We start from the raw sequence: 28,000 nt of genomic DNA on the forward strand, positions 1-28,000 counted from the left end.
TCGGCGGCCCGGGAGGCACCGGCTGCATGCGCGACCGACCAGGAGTCTTTGAGAGGTGGGAGCCTCCCCTGAGTCTCGATGCTTCTTTTCTTTGGAGGGATGGGGCTGGGGGAGGGGGCAGCAGCGGTCTCCATCCAGCTCCTATGATGAGGGTGCAAAGGGCTGAGTCCCCTTTTCTCATGAATTTGGGGCTCTCTGCATGGTCAATGGAGGGCACCTGGGCAGGAGACTGGGGTACGTTACCTGCCCTTAGGTGGCCAGGTGACCTTGAGCAAGTCACCTGGCTCCTCAGAACCTCGGCTCCCCTAGCAAGTTAGTGACGGAAAGAGAGGCGAATAGACTAGAATAAGACTCGAGGTGGGCTCTCAGACCCACCAACCGGGACAGTTTGGGCTCTGGGACCGTCGCTATTATTTGTAGTTATCGAAGCAAGTGGGGTGAGAGCAGACCCAGTCCCTCACCCCTTTGGTGAGAGAAATATGGGATGGGGAGGCCCCACGGCACCTGCAGCTGCTGTATTTGACTCTGCCGCTGGCTCCAAACTTCAGATGATTTCCCAGGCGAGGAATGTGGTATGGGGTGTGCGTGTGTGATCCTGGCCATGAGGGGCTTCTGGCTGGTAAGGGTGTGAGGTAGGGATAAACCAGGAGGGGGATGGGGGCGCTGACAGAGGGTGCCCGGCTGGCTGACGCTAAGGCACGCTGTTCTGAGCGGCCGAGTGGGCAGGGACCTGTGTCTGGGCTGTGAGGGACAAAGGGGGTTGTCGTTACCACGAGGAAGGGGTGGGCGACGGCTGACTGAGTGGAGCTGGCTGAGGAGGGTTGTGAGCCTGTGCCCACACATGTACCCCCGTGTTGACCGATTGAAGGATGCCCCCGCCGTCTCTGAATGGCCACACCTGGCTGTGAGGGGCACAGACTGCCTCTCCAGTGTGCTGTAGAGCTACGAAGGGGGACACCGGCTCTGACTGATGTCACAGGTGCTCTGAGGCAGTGCTGGCTGTAGGGCACCTGTTGTCTTTCTGCCCCAGGCCTCCGGATGGGTGAGGAGGCGGCGAGGGAAAGAAGGGTTGACGGGCTCGGAGGGCTGGTGCTGAGGCCCGCAGCAGAGTGGGGGCTGGGGTGCTTTTATATAGCATGCCTGCTGGAAATGGGCTGTGGAGGTGCAGCTAGGACACCCCCCTCCCACCACCAAAAGGACATTAAGAGCGTCCTATGTCCTGGAACATGACCACAGGGGATTTATCTCAGAATTCTAATTTCCCTGACTTATGGCCTGACAGACTCAGCATTGTGGCACCCACAACCGCAGTAGCCTCTTCCCCCACCACTTCAGCTCTAGAAGCTTCCGCAATGGGAATCCTATCTTGCTGCCTCGTGTGTGTTATCTCCACCAACGGAAGTGCATGTGAAACTTGAGTTTCCAGGCTCACAACCCCGAGTAAAGCCTGCCCCCCCGCCCTGCTCCATGGAGCCCTTGTCCCACCCGTGGCGGCTCTGCCGGGCGTCTGTGGCCCACAGACGGGCCTTCTGCCACCAGGAAGGTACCTCCCCAGGCAGTGGTCCTGGGGGAGTCCATCCCAGAGCCAACCAGGGGGCGGATCCGCTGCTGGCTCCGCTACTGACCATGGCTTGGGCACCGCTCTGAGGCTTGGAGCGTCCCTCCCTCAGTTTCCTATCTGTCAAGTGGGGATAAACCGTATTTGTATAGTACCTGGCTCTTGTGAGGCTCAGAGAAATGTCACCCTCACTCACGTCATCATCACCACTGTCACTGCTGCATTTACCAGCTGTCACTGTATGCCGGGCGTGGCTGGGAGTGCTTTACGGGGACTATAGAGTCGACAATGTCACTGAGCGCCGACTGTATGCGGGGCACTGTTCCAGGCGTTTGGGGCAGAGCAGTGAGCAAAAGCACAAATTCCCGGCTCGCATGAGGCTTATGCTTCAGGAAGAGGAGATGGAAATTTTACGAAATAATCAAATAGAAGACTATTCCGATAAGGTGACAGGTGCTAAGAGAAAGTAAAGCCAGAATGGGGATGGCAATTCAACTTTCATTATCTCACTAATCCTCACAGCCACCCCGAGGTAAATAACACTACTTTCCTGTTCCAGTGAGGAAACTGGGGCACAGGGACATTAGGAGGCTTGCCAAGGTCACAAGGCCAGCGAGCGGCGGGCCTGGGAGAGGCAGAGGCTGTCTGACTCCAGAGCACTGTGGCTGGATGTTACCTCCTCGCTTCGCCTCCCCCTCTACATCTGTGGGTCCAGAGGGGGGGAAACTACCAGGGGGAAGGGGCGCGGGGTCCTAGATCACCCAAGGGAGCCACATGACGCTTGCTCACCACCCCGCGGCATTCAGCTGGTGCTCAGCAAATGCTTCTCGCCTAGTGCGTGCTGGACCCCGGGAAGGGGCTGGGCAGAGAAGCCTCAGCGAGGTGGGCTGGTAACTGCCCCGTGGGAGGAAAAGCCCTGACGTGTGGCATTTGCCCACTGGCATGGACTGGATACTCCCACAGTGGCCGCGCCCAAGCCGCTGGGTTCCGGAGAGATGCACGCGCTCGGCGGTGTGTGCCCCGAGGCCCGGTGCGGCACCCCCTGCAGCTTGACATGTGTGACATGGAAACTGCCCGCAAACAGACTTTGAAGGCCCCGAGAGCGACAGGCCAAGAGACAGAGACGGAGCGAGACAGACAGAGAGATGAAACAGACAGGGAGAGACAGAGACTCCTTCGCTTTAAAGTGTGGTGGCCTCCGGGGTGAGGCGCTGCTTCACTCCCGTCCTGTGCTTCTGTGTGAGGGAATCTGCCCAAGGGAGGCTGGACCAGTGGCTCCAGTGACTGGAATGAGCATCTTCCCTGAGGCAGAGCTCCTGAGCCTTCCACTCAGCCTGACTGCGACCTTTGGACCCAGCAGAGAAAGCCCAGAGGGGTTGTTCCCTCGGCCTCAGTTCCTTTGCACGTGCTGTTCACTGCTTCTAAATCCTACTCGCCTCCTTTAGAGCTTGGCCAACCCCCCACCCCCTTAGGAAGCTGCCTGACCATGTGCACACCAAGCCCCTCTCACCCCATACAGTTTTGTGTCTGGACTTACTCCCTCCAGGGCAGGCCCCTGGCTACCCCTTTCTCCTGCCCTGGGGCCTCACCTAGACAAAGCCTTATCCATAAATATCCTTATTAATTGACTGACTGACCGAAGACCTTCAATGACAGATGAAAGGACCCTAATTAATGAATTGGACAACCCTTACTTGAGCACCTACTATGTGCTAAGGACCTGGGAACAATATGGTCCAAGGTGCACAGTGACATCCATAGGGGGAGCCTAGGGCATCTTGGGGTCTCGGACAATGGGGTACTGGACCTTACTTGAAGTTGAGGGTGGCTGCAAGGGAAGGCTTCTTGGAGGAGGTGGGCTCTAAGCTGAGGGAGGAAGAAGTATCAGCTAGGTGAGGGAATAAGAGAGTCGGGGAGACTGGGGCAAAGGGAGCCAGGGTGAGAGGGAATCTGGCCTCCTGGGAATGGGGAGTGGTTCAGAGGGAGGCTGTGGACTGCAAGGACTGGGGGTGGGGGGTAAAGGAGGGGCACATCCCACAGGGCCACACGTCAGGGGAGCTCCTGATTCCTTAGTGGGTGTGTGGAAAGAGTTGAGAAATGGTGTTGAGGAGAAAAAAATGCTGGAGGGAGGTGAAACTGAGAGAGGGAGGAGGCAGCTGTGGAGGGTCCCCTCCCAGAGGTGAGGTGAGAGGAAATGAACTGGAGGGAGCCACAAGAGAGACGGCTCAAAGGGTGCTCTGGCCCTTCAGACAGTAGGACTCGGGTTGACTCTGCTTAACCACCCCAGGCCCTAAAACAGAACCTACCCTGCACAGGGGGCTCTTTCATATAACAGCCAGGGAAGACCTTGGACAGTTGAGCAGAGATCTAAAGAAAATGAGGGCACCTGGATACCTCCGGGAAGAGCATTCCAGGCAGAGGGAACAGAAAGGGCAAAAGCCTTGGGCAGGATGTGCTGGAGGCCATGAGGTCAGAGAGGCCAGCGCAGTCCAACCAGGCAGGGCTGCATCACCCGTGGTGGATTTTCTCCAGGGGTAATGGGGAGCCATGGGAGGGATTTCTGCAGGCAGTCACTGTGTGCGGCAGCTCAGTGTCCCCTCACCATTCTTTGTCCCCAGGACAAAGCAGCATGGAGACTGGACAGAGAGCCGTCCGAAAAGGCCGGAAACTGGGCTCCAGCCGCCGCCGGCAGACACGAGAACCTGCTGATGGCCAGGATGTCCTTGGGGCTCCAGAGCCAGGGTCCTGGTCCTCTCAGGCAGCTGCAGAACTGCAGAGCTTCTTCCAGGACTGTGGTGCCAAGGAGAGGGGCTTTGTCACCCGAGAGGACCTGGCGGTGAGTTGAAGACCCTGTCTCACCCTGAATCCCTTTTCAAGACTGACAATCCCAGGAATGTAGGGCTTGTCTGCTCTTTCCCTTTCTCTCATCTAAACTTTGATCTCAGAAAAGGCTAGAAATTTGTTTATACTAATGTGTAAATGACTGATAAGGCTTTATGTGTTACCCTCTTTCAGAAACATTTACATTTTGATAAAGGAAAGGACTTTAAGCCAAGGAAGTAACTTGCAAATGATATCATTTTAGGCCCACTGAGCAGGGAAGTTTATCTTGGGGAGCAGTCAGAGCCCTGAAAATCAAACCATGTTGATGACTGTAAACTTGAATGAGACATAAGATCAGCCATGGTGGTGTGTCCCAATAAGGAAACTTAGGCTGTGGCCTAGACCAGCTTGACCGATTTTTCTTCGTTTTTTTCCTCATTACCTGCAAAAAGGCCTCTGTGGGTTGCTAGAGCCTTGCTGGGCCTGCTGTCTCCTCCTGATACTGCTCCAAGCTCCAGACTTGGTCCTTCCCCCAGCAAAACTGACCTTACCTATACTTAGCCTCAGGGCCACAACAAGGTATGCATGGCTGATGTTAAAATATAATTTCCAAAAGACTTTCAAGTAAATATAAAACCAGCACTTATCAAAGGTCTTACCTAATTAATTATTGTTATTAATTAATGAGGGGACCAGTAAGATGTTACGATGGGTTCAGAGGACATTTGAGAAGCTAATTGCTGAGTTCAATTTAAAAAATGACCCATGTCCAAAACTCCATAAATCTTTGGGGTTATCTGTTCTGCTAGGCAAAATTATTTTCATCTCTCCTGGACAAAAATCCACAAGTTAATGAGTAACTTCAGCAAGTCTGGAGCTTTGAATGAAAGGTAAACAATGAAATGAACTAAGTGCATTCCTCCAGCCTACACAGTGCTCCAAAGGACGTGCTGTCTGCCTTATTTCCAAGTTTCAGACTTTTAAAATATCTGTGGCTCTGCTATCTAGAGTGACCACCTGTCTCAGTTTGCCTGGGACTGGACGGGTACCTGGGATGTGGCACTTTCCAGCTAAAGCTGGCCACCCTCCCTCTGTCCTAAGGCCAGGAAACCAACCCAAGACTCTCTCCACCAGCTTTTACCTGCAGCCCCGATAACTGTAAGGGTCTTACTTTCTTCTTGAGGTTCCCGATTTTTCTAGGGTCCCTCTGCTGCTAGAAGAGGCCTTCCTTACCACCTGGTTCCTAGGAGGGCTTTGCCAGCATTGGCTCCGTGTTCCTTACGCTGGATTTGTCACACCCGATTAGATGAGAATCATTCTCCACTATGACACTACAGTCACACAGCTGATTTATCTGCTAGACCTCAGCCGGAAGGAGGGCAGAGCCTTACTGAACTTGTAAATGACCATGTTGCCACGGAAAGCAAGGCGATTCGGTAAAAGTAATGGTTTCTGCATCAGGAGGGGGTCGGTGAGATTCAGATGCCATTTCACATGTTTAATTTCCGTTTACAGAAGCCATAATCTAGTAAACTGAAGGTTAGAGACAGCTTCAGGAGACAGAGAAAGAACTTGCTCATAAATCCATAAAAATAGAATAAAAATACTATCAGCTACATTCCCAACAAATAACCGCAACTAGATTTCCCTGACCCACTCATTCAGGCCCGTGGAATTAATTCTCTTACGCTGGGTCTTGGGTGAGCTGGCTGCTACCGGACTCAGAGTCCTCGGAATGGGCAGCCCCCCAGCTCAGTCTGAAGGGTGGCTGGTGGCAGCTCGGCGTCCTGTCCCCGGCGGAGCATCAGCAGTTCAGAGAGCCTGGCGCTGTCCCCTCCCACGGGCTGCGAGTGTGTCCCGTGGGAGACACAGCTGGCCTGCAGCTGTTCGCTGAGCCCCGAGGCAAGCACAGGCTCACTCAGGAACGACCCTGAATGGCTGTGGGTATTTCTTCAGTCACTAAAATATCAGAGTGGGAGAGTCAAGTTCTCCACTGCGGTGCAGGACATGCTGTTTCATAAGGGTTTGGCCAGTGTTTCCCCTGGAGAGCAACGGCCTTGGGAAATCTCCATGCCCCCCCACAAAGCTTGCAGCTTCTGAACTGGTTGCAGCAATTGCATTTTACCTACGAAAACTTAGCCCACAAAAGGCCCACATCTCTCTTGAGGTGATGGCTCTTCTTACGATGTTCTTTTTTGCGCCTAAGCCATGTTTAATATCAGATTTTGTTACAGGTTAAATCCTCTGTTTTTATTTTCTTCTACATACAACAAATATTACAGTATTTCTTATTGATAATGATCGGCTTAGTCTCTTTTTACAAGCAGGTGCTAAACACAATTGTATTAATTCATCTTAATGAACTTTCAAAAAGAGGTATCAGAGCCCTGGCCAGTTTGGCCAGTGGTTGGAGAGTCGGCCTGGGAATGAAGGGTCCTGGGTTCTATTCCTGTCAAGAGCACGTACCTTGGTTGCAGGCTTGATCCCCAGACCCGGTTGGGGCGCGAGTGGGAGGCAAGCAATTGATGTGTCTCTCTCACATCGATGTTTCTCTCTCTCTCTCCCTCCCTCCCTTCTACTCTCTGAAAAGCAATGGAAAAAATATCCTCTGGTGAGGATTAAAAATAAATAAATAAACAAAAAGAGCTATCAAAGAAATGTGGCCACTGCATTAAGATAGGTTCATGGTAGTCTGAGAAATAGTACTTGGTTGCCTATTTAATCTAAATGACAATGAAATACAATATTTTGAAATAAACATGGGAGAAGCTGACACAATTGCAAGGGTATTTAGCTCTTTCATAAGAGAGGTACCTTCGATTTTTTTGGTTTCATTTATTTTTTATTTGAAAATATTTTAAAAATATTTTATTGATTTCAAAAAGAGGAAGGGAGAGGGAGAGGGAGAGAGAGAAACATCAATGATGAGAGTCACTGACCGGCTGCCTCCTGCACGCCCCCTGCTGGGGATCGAGCCCGCAACCCGGGCCTGTGCCCTGACTGGGAATCGAACTGCGACCTCCTGGTTCATAGGTCGAGGCTCAACCACAGAGCCACACCAGCTGGGTGATTTTTTGTTTTCAAAAAATTAGAATCTGAAAAGCCAAGCACAGCAGAGGGACTTAGTCTGCTGAGAAATGGAATCAGTTGCCTGGGCAACTTACACAGACGATAAATAGTAAGCTCTTTCTCACGCTTGCCCAAAGCTCTAAAACCAGTTTATCATTTTAATAGAGATGGAGCCCAATTCTAGTTTTGCACTGATGTAACACGGGGGATAAGTTTCACAAGTTTTGTTTGTAATTTATTTTTAAACCCATCAAAATGGAGGCAAATTTGGCAAAATGTTAACATATTTCATAGCTTATTTTCAGACTCAGGTATTATAAATCAAGGCAAAAAAGACTCCTGTTCAGCAAACCTACGACTCTCTCTATCCATTAGGACTTGCTCTTTAGAGTTTTTCAAGTTCTGGAACAACCAGACACTTTAAGACAAAACTACTCCCTTTATCCCTCCAAGACGAAACACACCCATCTTCCTTGCAGACACAGAGGATTCTCTGGCACTATTGTCCCTGGTATCGTCTCAGGCACCAGTAGTGCCCGGCCTGCTGTGGCTCAGCGGTCGAGCGTCGGCCTGTGACCCAGGGCATCGGGGTGCCATTCTCGGTCGGGGCACGTGCCCGGGTTGCGGGCTCCGTCCCTGGTGGGGGGCTTGCAGGAGGCAGCCGATCGGTGACTCTCTGGTCATTGATGTTTCTCTCTCTCTGTCTCTCCCTTCCTCTCTCTGAAATCAATAAAGATATATTTAAAAACAAAACAAAAACACCCGTAGTGACTACAACCTTTAACCACAGTAATTAGCCCCTATTGCACAGAATGAACCGTGGGGTAAATAAGTGAGGACTGCCTGTCTTATGCAGACATTTCGGTGGACCAGTAGAGCTCACAAGTACACCTAACGACTTTCTGCACTCACACGTGTCCCTGGCACAGCTTAAAAAAATTTGTGATAAAATACACCTAACATGAAACTTACCCTTTCAGTGATATTAAGTAATTCACACTGTTGTGCAATCATCACCACCATCCATCTCCAGACCTCTTTATCCCCCCCAGGGAAGCTCTGACCCATTAAACACTAACTCCCATCCTCCTGTCTCCCCAATTCTGCTTTCTATCTCTATGATCTGACTACACTGTAGGTCCCTCCTATAGGTAGAATCACACAGTATTTGCCCTCAAGGGTCATTCATGTTGTAGCATATTGCAGAATTTCCTTCCTTTTAAGGCTGAATAATATTCCATTGTATGTATCCATATTTCATCTCTCCGTTCATCCCCTGATAGACATTTGGGATGCTTCCATCTATAGCTATTGTGAATGCGGCTGCTATGAACATGGGAGTACAAGTATCTACTTGAGTCCCTCTTTCCCCTTCGTAACTATTTAAAGTGCACAAAATGAATTCACTCGTTAACATGACCCAAAGATACAGCTGCTCTCCAGCACGTAGAAGTAAGGAGTAAAGAGATATAAATTTAAAATTATGCTTAGCAATTAAAGCTTCAGTATTACATTTTTCTTAATTTAATATTAATTCAGGTTTTTCAAGTTACAAAAGAGCTTGGAAATTGTGTTTAAAACGACATACTATAAAATATGAGTACTGTTGCTATAAAATTTGTTAGAATAATGAATCAGTTTAGTCGAACACAAATTTACATTTTTATAATCTATTTTTTCAGATGTGCACAACTGGGTTGAATTTTTCTCTTTTTAACAAGTTTTCCCCCATGTACTTGTTTATTTTTATTTTTTATTGAGTTTATTGGGGTGACATTGGTTAATAAAATTACATAGGTTTCAGGTATACAATTCTAACATTTTGATAATCTTAAACATCATGTACAGACAATGTTAGCTTATTTGATCAGTAAGACAAAATAAGCAGTGAAGGACATTCAGATGAACTAGTTTCTTCACAAAAAACAAATAGAGATCTTATAAAAAATAAAATGTATACTTGTATTATACTTAATATAAAGCAGAGAAAACACAGATAACTATTATCTGTGTCTTGTAACCCAAAATTCTTAAACTAATCCAATTTGTCCAAAGATTCACCTTAATTATGTGAACCTGGCTCCTTAAAAGTTTTCTGTGCTAACAATTTATTGGATGAGGGACTTAAAAAAAAAGTTGAGCACTGGAAAGCATTACAAATTCAGTTTCTTTATTTTCTGTGACTTCGGGAAACGCTAGATTTATGTAAGCACTTATTTGTCTCTACAAACCAATCAACACAGAACCCCGAAGGCCTCTAAGTTATCACTATCCTCCAGATGTAGCAAATTGCTTTACACTCACAATAAGGGTTAAAGACCTTTCTGGTTACAGATATGTAGATACACAGACACAGAGGGAGTCTGGCTTTATTGCTCCAACTCCAGCCATAGGTCAAAAGTCAACACAGAAGCAAAGCGCTCACCAGTCCAGGTCTCAAAGAACTGTTCGCCTCCCCAGTGGGTACAAATTCTTAACTCACTGGAGGTCACAAGTAAAAAAAAACCACACTACCACCACCACCAAAAGATTAGGAAATCAGATTTTCTGTTGTCTTTCAACCAACAGACGCTAGGTCTCTATCGTGCAGGCCAAGTAGATCACAGAATAATCAGTCCATAAAATCCATTCCCCACCACTGCTGCAGCCAAAGCAAAAACACAAGTTCAGCAAAAAGAAAAGAAAAGAAAGGAAAGGAAAAGAAAAGAAGAAAAGAAAAGAAAGGAAAAGAAAGGAAAAGAAAAGAAAAAAGAAAAGAAAAGAAAAGAAAAGAAAAGAAAAGAAAAGAAAAGAAAAGAAAACAACAAAAAACTAGAGACACAGAGTCAGCAAACTTAAAGTTCTATCACAGTCACACTTAGGATTCCCTGCAAGCGCCGAGAGGTGCCAGGGCTCACTTCTCCGGCAACTGGGGCATCTCCACAGAACTTCCAAAACTGTTCAAATACAGTTTCCAAAACTCTAAAATCATGACCCTTGGGCAAAAATAAGATAAATTCATATCTAAGGTTTTATTTAACTCATTAACTAATGAGAGATGGTATGAATGGCTGAAAGAGCATTTAAAATGCTAGGTAATTTAACAAAGAAATGTTAGGACCAGATTGCTGAGTTAGAGTTTTAAAAGCCGGTTCATGTCCAATAGGCCGTAAATCTTCAGGGTTGTCTGTTCCATCAGACAAAATTTATTTCCATCTCTCTTGGACAGAACCTACAAGTCAGCCTGTGTCTTTAGTTAGCCTGGGCCCTCTCATCAGCTCCGTGAGATGAGTTGTGTACGTTCCTATAGTCTAGACTCTAGAGGTGGCTTTGTCCCCACAGAATACTGGAAGGATGTGCTCTCCACCTTTTGGGCTTATTTTCAAGTTCCAGATTAATTTTTGGACACTGATAAACACAATCTGGGGGGATTTACGACTGTCCTTCATTAGGGCCCTTAAGGGATGAGACTGAGAACAGGCAAATGCTGATGGAGGAAGGGGGAAGGGAGAAGGCGTGGGGTTCAGGCTCTGCTGAGAAGCTGTCCCGGGGGAGGGGGTCCTGGCGCCAAGGGCAGGCTCTGGCTCAGGCAGGCGGTGGGGACAGGGGAGGTCGGGGTGGCTGAAGGCAAACACCTTTCATTTTTTGAAGGTGGCCCAGAGCCTTCCCCAGTGGAAACAGCACCCAATGTACCCCTTCTTGCAGGCGGCCAAGTTCAGCTTCCTGGGCAGCGAGGAGGAGCCGGAGATGATCTTTGACTGGGTGGATATGGAGCGCAAGGGACACCTCTCCCTCGAAGAGTTCAGCTCTGGGCTCAGTACGTCTGTCCTGGGAGGGGCTCTGGGGCTTTGGGGCACAGCCAGGCGTCCCGGGCAGTGTGCCCAGCACAGGCAAGACTGGCCTGACCGGAAAGGCAACAGTGACACCTTCCCAACAAGGGGACCTTCGCAATACCCACGAGAGGGTTCAGGGCGTGGGCGATAACCCGGTGACTGTGGAGATGAGGGCACTAAGTCTGTGGGAAGGCAGATGGTTTGAGCCTTAAGGCTCTAGCCCAGGAGACCTGACCACTCCCTTTCCCACCAGCCAGAGCAGCCCGCTGCCTGGGGGCTCCCCTGAGCATCCCCTCCTCTAGAGAGGCCACCAGGCTTGCTTTCTGATGCCTCCCTTTTCTCCCCAACAAAAGGCTTCCCTTGAGCAAGAAGTTAAGCACCCCCCATGCTTGAGACCACAGGCCTTCTTACTGCCTGTGGAAGTTCACATTCTGGCTTTGGTTAAGGGAATTCTAGGTCCTAGGGAGCAGCAAAGGGTGATATTTAGTGGGTGGGGGCTTCTCAGGCCCTTAGTCCCCACTGAGCAGGGCTAATTCAACACCTGCTTCTCAAGACAGGCCCGAAAGGACCTAATGAGGCCAAGGCCAGCAGGGAGTAATACTCCCACTGATCTTCTCGATGGGGAAGACCTTCTAGCCCAGGGAGTGGAAGGTGTGTTCTTGCAGACACCCTGCCAAGCACAGCTTGGTCTCACATTAATGCAAAGTCATCTAGAGTTCTTAGGTCTGCTGAGTCCCCAAAAGTTTGGGGGACAACAAGAGGGATACCAGGAATCTGCATTTATAGTCTGGGGCTGCCCAGGAGGTGGTTGCTCTGGTTCTGGTGATTGAGAACCTGGGGGTAGGGAAGGGGAATTGGGTCCTGAAATCAGAGGTGGAGGCAGAGGGAACATTGCTGTGCATGCACCTCCAAGGGCCATCTTCATATCTGTATCCAGTCATGCCCAGCACCCCAGGGACTTCCCAGTGCCTGTGGAACAAAATCTAAACCCCTTCTTGAGGCCCACAGGGCAGCACCATCCAGACTCTGCCAACCTCTTGGGCTCGCTCAGTGCCACTCGCCTCCTCCACTGTGCCAATCTGTTTCCTACCTCAGGGCCTTTGCATGTGCTGTCCTTTCTGCCTGGAATGTGTTTCCCTGGGAATGCACACGGCTTCTTGTTATTCTCATTTCCGCTCCAGTGTCGCTTCCTGGGCCACTCTTGACCACTTTCTCTAAAGTAGCCCCTGCCCAGTCTCTAAATGGAAATTGCCTTGCTTGTTCCTTTAGCTCACTTAGCAAATTGACTTTTTAAAAAGTGTGTCCTTTTCAGCAGTCACTACCATGTCAGTTCTACTAGGGCAAGGATTTTGGCCAATTTTGTCCCCAGCACATAGTAGATGCTCAATAAATATTCTGGATGAATGAAAAATGTGTTGGCCACCATGGAGCTGCTGTGTGACTTCCAGCAAGTCTTTTGGCCTCTTTGGGCCTCATATGTTCATCTGTAAAATGGGCAAAGTGCCTACCTTCAGCAGACTCCCAAGGTTGACATGAGGAATGTGTAAATGTGACCAAAACAGATAATTATGTCCGCGAGGGCTGGAGCAGAGCAAGAGGAGAGGTCAGGAGCTGAGCCCAACCCCACTCTGTTCCTTTCTGTCCCCCTCTGTCCCACAGAGAGCATCTTTGGCTCCAGCCTGAGCACCCCCAGGCTCCGGGGAAAGAGGCCACTGTACTCTAAGCGAGTTTCTGCGGCCACCAGCTTCCCAGCACTAGAGGAGGCGGATGCGGAGGAGAAGGAAGCATTCTTTGCCTTCATGGAGCAGCTGGGGGATGGCCATGTACATCCTGAGTAAGGCCTGCACGGGGCGAGGGGGGAGGGCAGGACAGGCACGGCCAGTCGGTGCAGGCAACGACTCACGGGGACAGTGTCAAGGTGGGAGGCTGCCAGGTAGAGCTCGGTGCAAATTCTGGTTTGGCCACTTGTCAGCTGTGTGACATGGGGCAAGTGGCCTAACCTCTGACCTCTGTTTCCCTGGCTGCAGAGTGAGCAGTGAGCTGTTGGGGGATACAACAGAGCCATGGGCGGAGATGCCTGCTCAGGAGGAGATCCCCCTCCTGGCCCCCCCTGACCTGCCTTATAATCACTCCTCAGGAGGATTACTGAGCTGGAGATCAGTCTTCCAAGGGCACTCACATTCTGAGGGTGCCTTTCTTAACCCCAAAAGAGGGTCTCTACTTGAGTGATGTCAGGACAGTGATGCCCTGGGTTGGGTAGGTTTGGAGACAGGAGGGTGTTTCCTCCAGGCCCTGGGCTCATGGGGTTCACTCATACTCAGAGAAGGGGGACCCTGCCTAAAAATGCTCCTCCCGCACATCCCATATGCCACGGGGGCTGTCAGAGCCAGCAAGGGGATGGCCCGCACACGGGCTCTGTGAGAACAAGCTCTCAGAGGGCAGGGCCCTGTGTTGTGGGACAGGCAGTGTGGGACTTAGGGTACAGGCTGGCGGGCCAGGTGTGGTGGGGAGCCATCTACCTACTTGGCAGCTTGGCCTGGGCTCAGCCCTCTGGCATCTGTCTTCACGACTTAATTAAATCCATGTAAAGGCAGCATTTATCAAGTGCCAACCATGTGCCTGGCCCCAAACGGGTGCTTTCACTGGGCGTGTATCACTCTCTGGAGAACTAGCCGGGCAGGTATCAGCCTCTCTATTTTACAAATAAGCCCAGAGAGGGCATGGTACTTGCCAAAGATCACACAGCTATGGAGTGGTAGAAGAAGAGAGAAGACAAATGGAAGCCCTGGGCCTTCAGGCTCCTAAGTCCCTCTCCCCACAATTAATCACCAAACCCTAGAGAGACAAAGTGTTGTGGGGGTTCAAGAAGGGAGAGGGCACACTTGGAAAGATTCCTAGAGGGGTGGCATCTGATTGCACCTAGGTGCCCAAGTCTCTTGGATATTGCCATTCATATGGAAGACTGGGGTCCCTGCTTCCTGGTCCCCTCATATCTAATCTCTGGCTCTCCCCCCTCCCCAGGCAGGCAGAGATCTGGCAGCTGTGGGGGAAGCTGAGGCAGGAGGAGCCCCAGCTGGCAGGCAACCTGGAGGGCTTCCTGGCCCAGATGACCAGCCGCCTGCAGGAGGCACGGGCTGACAAGGAGGCTCTGGAGCTGACCCTGAGGAAGTGAGTGGGGCGGGTGGCTCTCACCCACTAGGTGTCTGGCACGTAGTGGGAGCTCTTTACATGTTAGTTGAAGGCTGGAGGCCAACAATTCACAGCAGGACCTGGAAGCTGGAATGAGCAGAGCTGAGCTGGAGGAAGGGGTGACTTAGGGGACTTCAGGAAGAACACAGCTGGGCCTTTGTTGAGACTGGGAATGCCAAGTATGTCTTGGTGCAGGGCCACTGTGGCACCAACTCCAAGAGTACCGTTCATGTAGATGACAATGCATATGGTGACCCTGGAGTTGGGATGGGCACAGCCCTGCAGGGGGTCTGAGTTATGGAGGTGGGGTGGTGGTGGCAGAGGGAAGTGGGGACAAAGTGTGCAGCAATGGGGAGCATGTGACAGGGCCAGGGGAACCAATATCTTGGCGATGGTTACAGGAGTCAGAGTGATGGGATCAGTGTGACCAATGTCAGTGGTACGTGGGTCAGGGGCTGTCACTGGGATAACTGTTCCCTGGGTGACAGGGTCAGTGACCCCTGACCCAGTGAGATGGGCAGTACCATGGACTCCAAGCCAGGTCCAGACCACCTGTGCCAGCAGCAGGGCCCCAGGGTGCTGATGGGCTACCCGGCCCTCCTCCACCCCTTCCAGGCGGGACTCCGACCACCACCAGGAGGTCCAGCAGTTGTACGAGGAGATGGAACAGCAGATCGGCCGGCAGAAGCAGCAGCTGCAGGCCAAGGTGGGCTCCGCAGCTCTCCCCCTGCCCTGGACTCCTCTGCCGGCCCGGCCCTGGGGGTGGCAGGAGGTTACAGAGAGTGGATCCTCTCACACCCCTGACCAGGGAGATGGGGTGAAGAGTGCCAAGCCCCCTACCCCTCTCTGCCGGGTCTCGCTGTATCCCCTGGAGCCAGTCATTCTGCTCTCTGGGCCTCGGTTTCCCTGTCGCCACAATGCAGGCGTGAGCCAGGGAAGTCATCCTGAGACCCCTCTTGCTGGGACCCTGCACCCCAGGCCTGGGTGGAGGTGAGTGTGGGGAGGGCTGGCCCAGCCTGGCTGGGTCTTGGATTGGGCAGCACAGGGACTGAGACCTCTCTGCTCCCCAGAGTGAGTCCCGGGACCTGGCCCTCAGCGCCCAGATGCAGGAGGTCCTGGAGGCCAAGGAGCGTGAGGTGCAGCAGCTGACGGAGGGCCAGAGGGAGGTGAGTGACAGGCGGCCCCGAAGCCCGGTTTCTGAGGACTCACGGACACTGACACCCCTGCCCTGAGGATGCACTGGGCTGGTTGGGCTCCCATATGAGAGGGGGCCCGTGGGAAAGAGGTGTCTTAGGCCCTTTTCCGAGGTGAGGCCAGGCACAGCAGCAGAAAGCCAGAGGGTCTAGGTTCAAATCTTTGTGGTTCCAATGGATAGCCATGCAAATCTGAGGAAATAGCTTTGCTTGTCTTGTCCTTAGTTTCTCTACCTGTAAAATGGGACTAGCCATCTACTGCATCTCCCAGCTTGTTGTGTGACAGGAGGTAATAAATGGAAAGGAGAGGAAAGCTCTGGGCAGACACGAGGCCTCACTGCTGGGGAGGCCTGGTGGTAGGTGTTGCCCAGCTCTCATCTCTGCTGGCAGCTGAGCGACCTTGGCCAGTTTCTAACCTCTCTGAGCCCTGGTTTCCGCATCAGAGAAGTAGGATTCAGAACTCTTGCCTTAGAAACCGCTGTGAGGACTAGAGCGGCTATAGTGAGGGCCTAGGATGGTGCCCAGTGCTTTACAGGTCACGGTTCCTGTCTCTGAATCTAACTTGGCTTCCCCGTCAGAGTACCTGCAGTCCTGATGCCCAGACCCAGTAGCCGACGGTCACTTGCAGTGGGCATGGTGGCTGAGCCTTTGGGTCTGAGATCCTGCCCCAGTGACTCTTCCTTCAACTTCCAAACCAGGGACCTCACTAAATCACACCTGTGGTAACAGGACACCAGCATCCCTTCAGCACTGCATGGGTTCCCAGAGCCCAACCCCCCTAGCCTTGGCTGTCCCTGTCACCTGGTGTCCCAGATGCCCCTGAAGCAGCTGCTCCTTGGAAATGGAGGCAGGCCCCTCCTGCCGAGAGAGGAGGTCAGACTTCCACTCGGGGCCATCTTGTCCTGTCCCCCCGTGGGCCTGAAGCTCCCCACCAGGCCCCTCGTTCCTTCACCCAACAGCTAGTTAGGACGCACCCACTGTGTACCAGGCACAGTTCTAGGTTCCGAGGAACATGACAGACATAAGCCCCTGCCCACGGAGTGACTGTCTAGTCAGGGAGACAGATGATGAAATAAGCAAGTAAAATCTGTAACATTAGATAACAGGAGGGCTAAGTTTTGATAGATGACATTGGAGTAAAGACCTGGGGGAGGTGAAGGGTGGGCCGTGTGAATCTGGGGGAAGAGCTGTCCAAGCAGAGGGACTGTGAGTGCAAAGGCCCTGAGGTAGGCATGTGCTGTGAGTGTTCAAGGAGCAGCAAGGAGACCTGTGGGCTGGAACAGAGGGAGGGGGGGAGCAGTAGTGGGAGAGGAAGTCAGAGATGGAATGGATGGGGTGGGGAGTCTGTGCAGGCCCTGGCGGCCATTGGGAGGGCTTTGTGTCCCACTCTGCATGGGCACTCAGCTCCCATCTCCAAGTCATGTGACTTGCTGATAGACCAGGAGCCCCCTGCAGACCAGACAGGGCTCAGGAGCACAGCCATCGTGGAGCTTTGAGCAGAGGAGGGCGTGACCCCACTCACATGTCGGGCCCTCGTGGTGCTGGTAGCTTGTGTTTCTTACATAGTTCCCTGTCCCCTCCCTACCCCAACAATTCAAATGTCCCTCCTGGATGGGAGGTCATGGAGCCAATGAGTGGCCGCCCCTCCAGTCCTGTTTAAGCTGGGTCTTAGGGACCTGGAGCCTGTGCCCCACAGTGGCCTTGGGAGGCTGTCTGTTGCCCTGGGGGTCAGCTGGGCTTCTCTTGCCTCACCACCCACCTGCAGCTGGAGGCCCAGCTCTACCGCCTGAGCAGCACACGCCAGGAGGCCAACTCAGAGAACCGGCAGCTTCTGGAGGCTCAGCATGACCTGGCTGGGCGGCTGGAGGAAGTGCGGGAGCAGCTGCAGGTGACCAAGGGACAACTGAACGTCGCCAGGGGCCGTGTTTCCTGGCAGGTGGAAGAGAAACTGAGGCAAGTGGCTGCCACCCTGGGCTGGGGTAGAGACCAAGGGCTTCCTGGGAGAGGGGAGGGAGGCTCGGAGTCCTCTGAGGCTCTGGTCAGCACCCAGAACACACAACCACCCTCCATAAACCTCACAACAACATCACCAGGCTGAGAATGTCATGCCCATTTCTCAGACAAGGAAACTGAGGAAACAGAGAAGGGAAAGTCATGTGCACAAGATCACGCAACTGGGATTCGGACAGACAGACAGACAGACAGACACACACACACACACACACACACGAATCTTGTGCAGGGCTAGATCCCAGGCAGACACAATATTTGTTTCAGCTCAAAGGAGTGAGATGGGCCCAAATTATCAGGGAAGGCTTCTTGGAGGAGGTAAGGCTTCATACAGGACTTGAAGGATGAGCAGGGTTGCATGACCGGGAGGAGTGGGGAGTGCATGCCAGGTGAGGACTACCTGAGCAAAGACTGGGCGGGAGGGCCGGCTATGAGGTGTGCAACTCATGGTGAGGTATGTAGGCATGACTGATGTGACATCTGTCCCTACCCTGACCTGAGCTTCCCACACCCTTTCTAGTGTCCCCAGAGCAGATGAGGAGAAGGCTCCTGACCCTCAGGTGGTCTCCCCTGAGGAGGTTCCCCTGCCTGGACTGTTTGGGGACAACGATGACTGGGACAAGCTCCTGAGCAGCTTCAACAGCCCCCCCCACAGAGCCCTGCAGCTGTCCTGGAGCCCACCCCCGACCCCGAGATCCCCCTCAGTTCCCCAGACACCCCGAGTGGTCAGGCAGATCTCCATCTCAGAGTCGCACAATTTGCTGTTTGGTCAGGAGCCATCTTCAGATCCTGATGGGGCTCCAAGGAGCCCCCCTGGGGTGCCTGCCAAGGCCAAGGAAGGGGAAGGAGTGGACCCAGATGGGCAGGACCACAGTCCAGAGCGGCCTGTTGAGCCTCGCAGCTTGCACCCTAAGGAAGAGTCGGGGCCTGGCCCTGAGACCCACTTCCTCTGGACTCTCCCCGGGGCCCCAGCTGGGGAGTCAGGGAGCCTGGTGGCAGCTGCACTCTCAGTGATGGTTCCTTTGGAAGACAGACCCCCTCCCCAGGTGGCCTCTCCCTCTTCCCAGGGCCCAGCCGGGCCCAGCAAACAGTTCCAGGCCTCATACGGAGGTGATCAGGACTCCTGGATAGGGCCTGTCCCATCTAAGCCACCCAGGCAGAGAGAAGCCCTCCAACAGGAACCCCATGCTGCTGGCTCTGAGCCAGGACTGGGGTCCCTAAGGGCCAGAGTCCTCCCAGCAGGGCTGGCTGAGCCCTCCCAGGGTCTGGGGCGTGTGGCTCAGGCTCCCACAGAGGGATCGGAGCAGGGCGAGCTGGGCCCAGATGTGCAGGAGGGCCGTCCTGGGGGGCTAAGGGAAGCTCATGGCCGGGTCCAGCCAGATGCGCAGCCTGCCCTCCCCCAGCAGAGTCTGGAAGAGGAACCCAGGGCTGAGGAGAGGAAACAGGTGGGCCAAGGAGGGCCAGGCCTCAGTTCAGACCAGCCACCTGAGGCTCAGGGCCTGAGAATTGGGCCCTCAGGACTCCCCCAGCGAGGTTCCCTGACTGCTCCTCTCCCACCTGACACACCGCAGGCTCAGGCTGAGGCAGAAGCCCCTGTTCCTGGAAAACCATCACCTCCAAGGGGCTCTCCCCTTCGGGGGGCTCAGCCTGGGGGTGGAGCAGGGCCCCAGCTGCCCACGGAAACCCTGCCCACCATGGCTGCCCTGGAAGCCCAGCCTGGGCCTCCACCCACAACTGCTCAAGCAGAGAGAGGACAAGGCCCCCTACTATCCGGGGAGCCAAGGGCAGAGAACAGGCCTGAAGACCCTGGAACAGGCTCCGGGGAGGCTGGGCTGACCCCATCCCCAGGGGACCCCAAGGACAGCAAGCCTCCAGCGGACCCTGATTACATCTACCATGTCATCTTCCTGGGAGACTCGAACGTGGGCAAAACATCCTTCCTACACCTGCTGCACCAGAACACCTTTGCCGCCGGGCTGACAGCCACTGTGGGTAAGGACCATCTGGGGAGGGAGAGGAGGCCCAGGGGCTGTGGCCAACAAGCTGGAGCAGGCCCTGAGTGGAGTGAGCCATCCCTGGGGAAGCTGCAGGTTCTGTCCTGGCCACAGGCCCTGCACTAGACAGTATTTTATATGGGTTACTCTTACTATCTTACTAATCACCTCTAATTACGGGTAATTTGCTTTTTCTGCCTTGATCTGATTAGCTTATAATGTGCCACATCAACAAAGCACCCTGCAATTTAGGTGCCAGTGCTGGTTGATGGGGAAAACAAGCCAGTCCCACCCACGTGGCCCGGGGGGCTGGCCAGTGTGTGGTGGCACTGGCTGGATGAGGTCATGACTAGCCCCCCCTCGGGCCAGCCAGCCGAGCTCTGGCGGGAAGTAGCCTTGGGCAAGTTGAATGTTTTACACAGAATGTATTTGTAGGGTGTGGTAAGTTAGGAACCTGGGCGCCTAAGTTCAAATCTTGTTCTGTCACTTACTAGCCATGTGAACTTGGACAAGTTCTTTAACCCCTCTGAGCCCCCCAAATCCTCATCTGCATAATGGGAACAGGGGAGTGCTGACTTTCTGGAGGGCTTGAGGATTAGTTCGGTTAGCACTCATCCAGCTCTTAGGATAATATCTGGCACGTGGTGCTAATCAATATTAGTTATGTTTATTATTATTATAATAAGCATTTGATAATATCTAATTCAGTGGCTCCTGCCAATGAAATGTACCAAAGCACAAAGCTTCTTCTCCCTAAAAATGTTGGGATCAGTGACCACTTGAATGTTATATGGACCACAGAAAGCAAGCTTTTTAAACCACAAAGATGGAGTGAGCCCCATCTTGGTGTCAGTCGGGGTGCACGTCACTGGGGACCATCGCTGGACCAGTGGATAAATGACAGCCCACAGGCAAAAGAGGCCCCAGGACAACTTCTCAAACTTTTCTCTGCTTAAGAATCCTCACCTGGGAGCCAGTTAAAAATGCAGTGTCCTTAGGAATGGGGACCCACAACAGGCCTGGCCTGAGGTTGAGCAGGGTCGCAGGGCCCGCGGGGCCACTATTAGTAATCGCCTGAGCTGCTGGTTACCACCAGCTAAAATGCACCAGGCGTCTTACAATAGCCTCCCCTTCATTATCACATAGTAAGAGGTTTCCAGAAAATTCAATCAAGAAAAACACAGATTGCGTAATTGTAAAAACACGAGGCCAGCCTACACCCACTGCTGGGGGCACCTGAGATCCAGGTGGTGTGATCCAAACCTGTCCCAGTCCCAGCTGCAGTTTCGTGCCCCCTGGTGACTGTCATCTGTCTATCTTAATTATCGCTGGGGACGATTCTGGTTTCCTCAGTCATGAACAGTTCCCCACTCAGTGTCACCCTCCTTCCCTCCCCCTCCCCAGGGTATAAGAACGGTGGCCCGCCTGCACCTGGGGACAGGGCCAGTGGAGGACCAGAGCCCGTTGACTTCTATCTGAATGTGCACTTTGGCCTGGCGTTTCCATATCTATCCCCATTTTTCAGATGAGGGAAACAGGATTAAAGACCTGCTTCAGCTTCTTGCCTCAGCTGGGCCAGAGTTCATACCCAGGGCCACCCGACTTCGGGGGGGGGGGTGGTTTCAACCCCCACCAGGGGCCAGCAGCAGGTGTTTGTGGGGGTCGCCATAAGAGAGAGGTGTCTACTGGCTCAAGGCTAACAGAAGGCGCCCGTCTGCGGAGCTGCCCTGGGCCTGCCAGGGGCTCTGAGCCGCAGGGCTCCCTTAGGAAAGGGGTGGGAATGAAGACAGCCGCTCCTTTCCACCATCCACCACCCACCTGGTTTCCTGGGAAACAGGGCCTGGCAGGAAGCTGTACCCCGAAGATTCCGCACCTCCCAGGGATCTCACTGTCACCTCCCTATTTCCAGAAAGGGTCTGGCACCATGACCTCAGTCAGAGTGGGGCTGTGAAATTCGAGGGGCTGGGGTTCAGACAGGTAAGAATTAATAACAATAATAAAAATGACCACCTCTCAAGCTCCTCCCTCTCCCAGAAAACAGGCCAAACCTTGGACATAAGTCATTTAATTTTCTCAATCACCCTGCACCTTGGGCCTTTTTAAACTGCCACCTTGCAGATGAGGAAGGGAGGCTCAGAGAGGTGAAGTGACTTGCCTGAGGTCACACAGCCCGTACAGTGGCCGAGGGTGGACAACTCACAGCCCAGTCAGTCATCTCTGAAACCAGGGCTCCCGCCACCCCCTGGGCTGCCTGTCTACCTGCTGCCTGGTTGAAGGGGAAGATGCATGCCATAACTAGGATATGAAACCAGTATTACAAAATAAAATAACGAAACAGGTTTTCCTGAGTGGACTAAAGAATAAACATCCATGTGCAATTGGAAAGACGGATGTGCTTGTAGAGGTCAGAACAACCAAGGTTCCCTGTGTTGGTCCGGAGCGTAGCGGGGCAGTGAGCCTGTGGGCTGGGTGGTCAGGGAAGGCTTCGTGGAGGACATGGGCTCTTGAGTATGGGTGGGCGTGGGAGCAGAGGGGAAGCCCAGCAGCTGAAGGTTTCCATTTCCTGGGGCCAGGGTTGGGGACAGGTCTGTATCCGAGCCAGCCTTGGCCAGAAGTACTGGGTAGAAACTTGAAAGTAGGCCTGACCTCTCTCTGTGTGTCCTAGGAGTGGATTTTCGGGTCAAAAACCTGCTGGTGGACAACAAGCACTATGCGCTGCAGCTCTGGGACACGGCTGGCCAGGAGAGGTAACGGCGCTGTCTTCATGAGCAGCATCAGCGACCTGCCCTGAGCCCGGTGCCAGGGGTAGAGGACAGCCCCGACCCTGAGGCCACCAAGTGCAAAAGAGACATCTGTCCCCAGAGGAGTCAGAAGGTCGGGGGAGGAGAGATGAGTCAAGGCCCAGTAGGGGAGACAGGGTGGCGGACCCAGAGGCCACTGGGCCTGGCAGGGCCTCTGTGAGGGTCATCCCTCAGGGACAGCCCCCCGATCACTGTCCTACTGCAAATACTGGCCATCCACTTGCCAGTTGGGCAGCAGTGATCAAAACTTGAAAGCATGCCTCGGAGCCAGCAGTTCCGCTTCTAGAAATTCACGCTTCTGATGAACTCACATGTGATGATAATATCAAAGGGGCCGGGGCTGTTCGTAGCAGCGTTTATATTACCAAACACTGGGGACAACCTACACGTCACCGATAGTGGGCCGGTGAGATGTCAGGGCCTAGCCACGCAACAGAATGCTATGAAGCCGCAAAGAGGGAGGACCCTCGCTGTGCACCAGGGAGACACCGCCAAGAGGTTTTACTAGAAAAAAACAAGTAGCGATTACTGAGTGTTAACGAGCCCAGTGAGTGTTTTACACTGTACTTGTGTTAACGGGCGCGGGGCAGGTGCGTGCACGTGTGTAGATACGTGCGTGCATATACATTTATACATCGCCCTGGGCGCCCTTTGGTACCTTTTGGAATCTGAGCCGTGAGAACTGTTACCCATTCAACAGTAACTGCACTGTAAGGAGAGAGCATATGCACACGCTCGGCGGGGAGCAGTTAGGGGCAGGAAGGATGCCTTCTCCCACTTTGCCGACGGAGGGGCTGAGGCCTGAAGAGGCGGGGGCTGGGGCGAGCCCGCCAGGCCGGGCCTCACGCAGACTCCCTGGGCAGGTACCACAGCGTGACGCGGCAGCTGCTCCGCAAGGCTGATGGGGTGGTGCTCATGTACGACGTCACGTCCCAGGAGAGCTTTGCCCACTTGCGCTACTGGCTGGACTGTCTCCAGGTGAGCAGATAACCAACTGAGGTTGGCCCCAGTTTGGGGGGTCAAGAGGGAACTTATATCCTGCCCACTCTGCCTTTCTTCCCAGGATTACAAATAATACAAGAGACATATAGGTGACACAGCTCACTGCGGGCATGTGGCTGGATGGGGTGGGAGTAGTCCAAGGGGACCGTAACCACACAGTACACCCTCCAAAACAAACTACTTCCTTTATCCTATGAACATTTCTTTCATACGTACAGCAACTCTGTGATCTTTGCTTAACCCCTGGGGATAATGCTATTCTAGTACCAATCTAGGTGATCATTTCTCTGTCCACACAGAGGAATCTTTAGTTCTTTCCCCATGTATTTAATCAATACATACATGCTGAAATTCTGCAGTATGTACTAGCACAGCAGAGGGATATGAAGACATGTCTTCTTTCTAGAAGTTTCTAGTCTAGAAAGAGATGCAAAGGAAGTAGGATAAGGTAATATATAAGGGCACCTGGGCTCTGGGGTCAGACAGGACCCAACTCTCCCACCCCAACTCTGTGACTCTGTGACTTAGCCTCTCTGAACTTCAATTTCCCAACTTCTCTCATAGAGTTGTGAGGATTCACTGACATAATTGCTTTCAGCACAGCACCTGGTATAGAGTAAACACTCAGTAAAAAAAAGCTATTATTATTATTTTTCATGAAACAATTAGGAAATGAGCCAACACGCTCTGCATAACCCAGCTCTGGGCTATTGAGCACAGGCAGGAAGAGAAGGGCATGGGCAGGATCAATCCATGAAGGCTTCCTGAGGGAGGTGGCTTTGAGTTTGGCCTTGGAAAATGGGTGACATGTTTGCAGGCAGATAGGAGAGGCAGCTTCACTGCAGGTAGAGGGGAAAGTGTCACAGCGGGAAGGGTGTGGAGTGAGTGTGACATGGCAAGGTGAGGGTGTGGGGGGAGGAGGCATACTGTCAGCTTCCTGAAGGTCACGGCCAAATCCACCCAGGTCCTGGCACACAGTAGGCACTCAACATGTGTGGCTGAGGGAATGTGCTCTGTGTGCAGGATTCAGCGCCCGACGGAGTGGTCGTGCTTCTCTTGGGAAACAAGATGGACTGCGACGAGGAGCGGCAGGTGTCCGCCGAGGCTGGACAGCAACTGGCCCAGGTGAGCACTTGGGTGTTGGCCTGTCCCGCAGCCTGGACTGGGCAGACACCTCCCTGGAGGGTAGTGAATAGGTCTCCCGGGCCCAGGCCACCAAGAAGGACCCATTGGCCATTTCTGCCCCAGCCCAGCCAGAGGCCAGGTCAGAGGGGACAGCAGCTGCCCACCTCTGCCTCCCACCCACCCCAGCTTTAGAGCCAAACCCGAGTCAAACCCGGTGGGCATGACATTGAACCTCACTGCTGACGTAGCAGATCCCCACCCAATATCCTGACCTACGGAAAAAATATCTTCAGAGTAAAAAGGTTTTAAAAGCTTCACTTAAAATACCCAATCAAATCCTAATTTTATCTCTGGTCTCTAATTAACATAACATTCCTTCTAATTTAATCTATTTTAAGACTGAAATTCTTCCCCAGGAAGAGGAACATCAGAAGCCCCACCGCCAGACGGTGGACACTATTTATTTATGAATAGAATTTGACCACGTTCCAGAAAATCTGGAGGGTCATCAAGGAAAAAAAGAGTCCACTCCTTGCCCCACGCCTGACACACCCTCATGGCATTTTCACTCTGCTTCCCTCCCACTTCTCCTCTCATTTCTCACCCTCCTGAGGTCATCACGGTGGCGCCTGCTGGGTGGGAATTTTTTTCTCTTAAAAGTGGTAGCTCATTTCTTTGACATAGTAATTCCCCCTCTAGCAATTTATCCTGAAAGAAGCAGAAATAACAACCCCTAGAGAATCACACAATGGCCACCCTGTTCGATGTGTAATCAGATGTGTTTACTCTGGGATGTTCTCTACGGCAGTATTTACAAGGACAAACACGGGACAGCAGCCAGTGGTTGAACAGTGGAGGCTCATGTGAGAGGCCAGCATTTGCCATTAGGAACCCTGTCCTGGGAAAGCGCTGAAGGGTGTGGAAGACGGGCTTACACCACAGTGTGAGGGCAGGAAAGCAGCTGCAAATCTGGGTACAGGTTGGGTTGCCCCCTATGACAGCGCTGATATTTGACTGGGGCCCACCAACACAGCAGTTTCACCGGCTTAATCTAATGGTACAAGGACCTTTAGCATCCCCCCTCCCCCTAATTAAGGGGTTATATAAAACAGAATGGAAATATATATGCTAACAGGAGTGGTTTGTATTTTGTACTTTTTAATGCTGTCTCATCTAATATTTCCCCCAATTAAATATTATTGAAATTAAAAAAAACATAACTGATGGTTTAAAAACATTAAGGACATTTCTCCAAGTTGGGACACGGGCTTCTCACTGTCGCTCTGAAGGCTGTGGAATGTTTCCAGGATGTCAACTTTGACACCTTGGCCAGCCAGGGTGGAGGGGCAGTGGGCAGAGGGGCGAGGCTGGGGACCATGGGCTCCACGAAGATGGGGCTGCCTCACCCTTTGGGGTTGGCCTAGGGACCTACTGGGTGGAACTCTGTCGGGTGGTCAGGCTTTTGGTGGTGGGGGCTGCTGCCTGGACTCTAGCGGTCTCCCTCAAGGCACTCATACCCCGTCCGTCTGGCCTGCAGGAGCGGGGGCTCTCTTTTGCAGAATGCAGCGCTGCTCTGGGTCACAACATCCTGGAGCCCATGGTCAGCCTGGCCAGGTGAGTGCCACCTGCCACCTCCCACCCTGAACCCTCTGGGTAGCTTTCAGTCAGCTTGTGTGGGGATCACCAGTGAAACCACAGAACTCACCAGTGTGGAGGAGAGAGCACTGTGTGAAGAGTCTCCCGACTCCAGTTCTACCAGCCCCATTAGCTGCATCACCTCCCAAAAGTCATATCCCCTCTCTGAGCCTCAGTTTTCGCATTGGTAAAGTGTTCCCAACCTTCTAGTGACTTTCACTGGATTTAGAATAAAACCCAAATGCCTGCATTGTCTCCAGGGCCATCTCCCTGCATGTGCGTCTCACACACACACACACACACACACACACACACAAACACATGCATACACACTACACACACACTCACTGAGCTTCAGCCACGCAGAGGGGCCCTCCCTGATTCTGGATCACAGGTCTCTGCTTGTGTCCTTCAAAACCCTTCAGGACAAATTGTAATGACGAGACATTTGTCTGTTTTCCTCTTGCCATCTGCCTCCTCCTGCCCGAGGCTGCAGATCCTGCAGGGCACAGCTTGGTCTGTTTTGCTCAGCCCCTCCCCGCATACCTGGGACCTTGCAAATATAAGGTGCTCAATAAATGAACGAAATGACTAAGAGGGAGGGGGTATCAGACCAGCAGATCTCTAAGCTCCTTCTTTGACAAAGTGACTACAGTGACTTGCTACAGTGACTTCCCTTTGCTTCAGGATAAAAGCCCAGATTTCTTCCAGGCCCTAAACCCTAAACCCCTGCTGCCTCCAAGGCTTCTTTCTGACCATTCAGTCCTTAGCTATGTGATTTAGCAAAGTGCTCAGCACATAGTAAATATATTGTGAATGAATGAATGAATGAATGGACTTCTTTTACTTTCCCAACCCCCAAGCTCTCCCTTAACACTGAGCCTTTGCCCTCTGCCCCGAATGCACCCCCTTTTCTGCTGCATCTCAGCCCGGACACTACCTCTGCCTCCTGAGTCCCTCCAGGACCTGGTGTGAAGTCCCTCCGGGTGCTTCCCCATTCCCGGGTCCTGATCAACCTGTCTCCTCCCTGCTCCCTCACTGCCCAAGGCCAGGACATGCTGGCTTCACTGTCCCTTGCACAGTGCCTGGCACATAGGCTGGAAGGAATGCCAGAAAAGGGACAGAAGCTAAAGTCTCCGTGGCCCCGTTTTTCTGGTGCCATGGGGAATGCAGGGCGGGGGCACAGCAGGTAGAAGAGAGGAGGCTCAGGGGTGCAGCCCTCCAGCCCCACAAGCTGCACCCATGGGCCCCTCCTTGTTGCCCCTGGGAGCCCATCAAGAGGACTGATGCCTGGGTGTGGTCATGCAGGTCACTCAAGATGCAAGAAGACCGCCTGAAGGGCTCACTGGTGGAGGTGGCCCCTGAGAGGCCCCCAAAGAAAGCTGGCTGCTGCTCCTGACCTCCTGGCCTGGCTTCGCTGGGATGGCCACCTGCCTGGGCTCCCTGTTCCTCACCCCTGTCCCACCTGCCTGGGCACAGCAACATCAGAGAGCCCCAGCTTGGAAGTTCAGGAGAATCCCCCTCAGGTCAGGACTTGGATCCCAGGGCAATGGCTGTACTAACGCCGCCCTTTGTTTTCCGAAGAAGGACTTTGCTGGGTAAATAATCCTTGGGGTGGGGGATTATTTAAAGAAAGGAAAAATCTAGAGGAACAGCTTAAGGAAAATACGCCACAGTATTGGCCACACATCTCTGGATGGTAACACCATAGGGTGAATATATTTGTATTTTCAGAACTTCTGCAAAGACTGTGTATTCCCATATAGTCAGAAATAAAATTGAAGGGAGG

General features: G+C 52.7%; 1 protein-coding gene across 1 annotated transcript; it reads left to right on the forward strand.

Annotated features, from left to right (window-relative positions):
- On the forward strand, positions 1 to 28,000 carry RAB44 (RAB44, member RAS oncogene family). Its single transcript, XM_081140652.1, has 14 exons — positions 1 to 55; positions 4,177 to 4,394; positions 11,135 to 11,246; positions 12,922 to 13,096; positions 14,284 to 14,430; positions 15,067 to 15,157; positions 15,522 to 15,617; positions 17,410 to 17,597; positions 18,175 to 19,646; positions 22,314 to 22,395; positions 23,313 to 23,427; positions 24,475 to 24,576; positions 26,114 to 26,190; positions 27,520 to 28,000. Exons 2-14 carry the CDS (start codon positions 4,188 to 4,190, stop codon positions 27,608 to 27,610), a joined length of 2,955 nt encoding a protein of 984 aa, XP_080996778.1. The 5' UTR covers positions 1 to 55; positions 4,177 to 4,187; the 3' UTR covers positions 27,611 to 28,000.

Source organism: Miniopterus schreibersii (genome assembly GCF_964146895.1).
Source record: "Miniopterus schreibersii genome assembly, chromosome: 6".
In the NCBI taxonomy this organism is placed as follows: domain Eukaryota; kingdom Metazoa; phylum Chordata; class Mammalia; order Chiroptera; family Miniopteridae; genus Miniopterus; species Miniopterus schreibersii.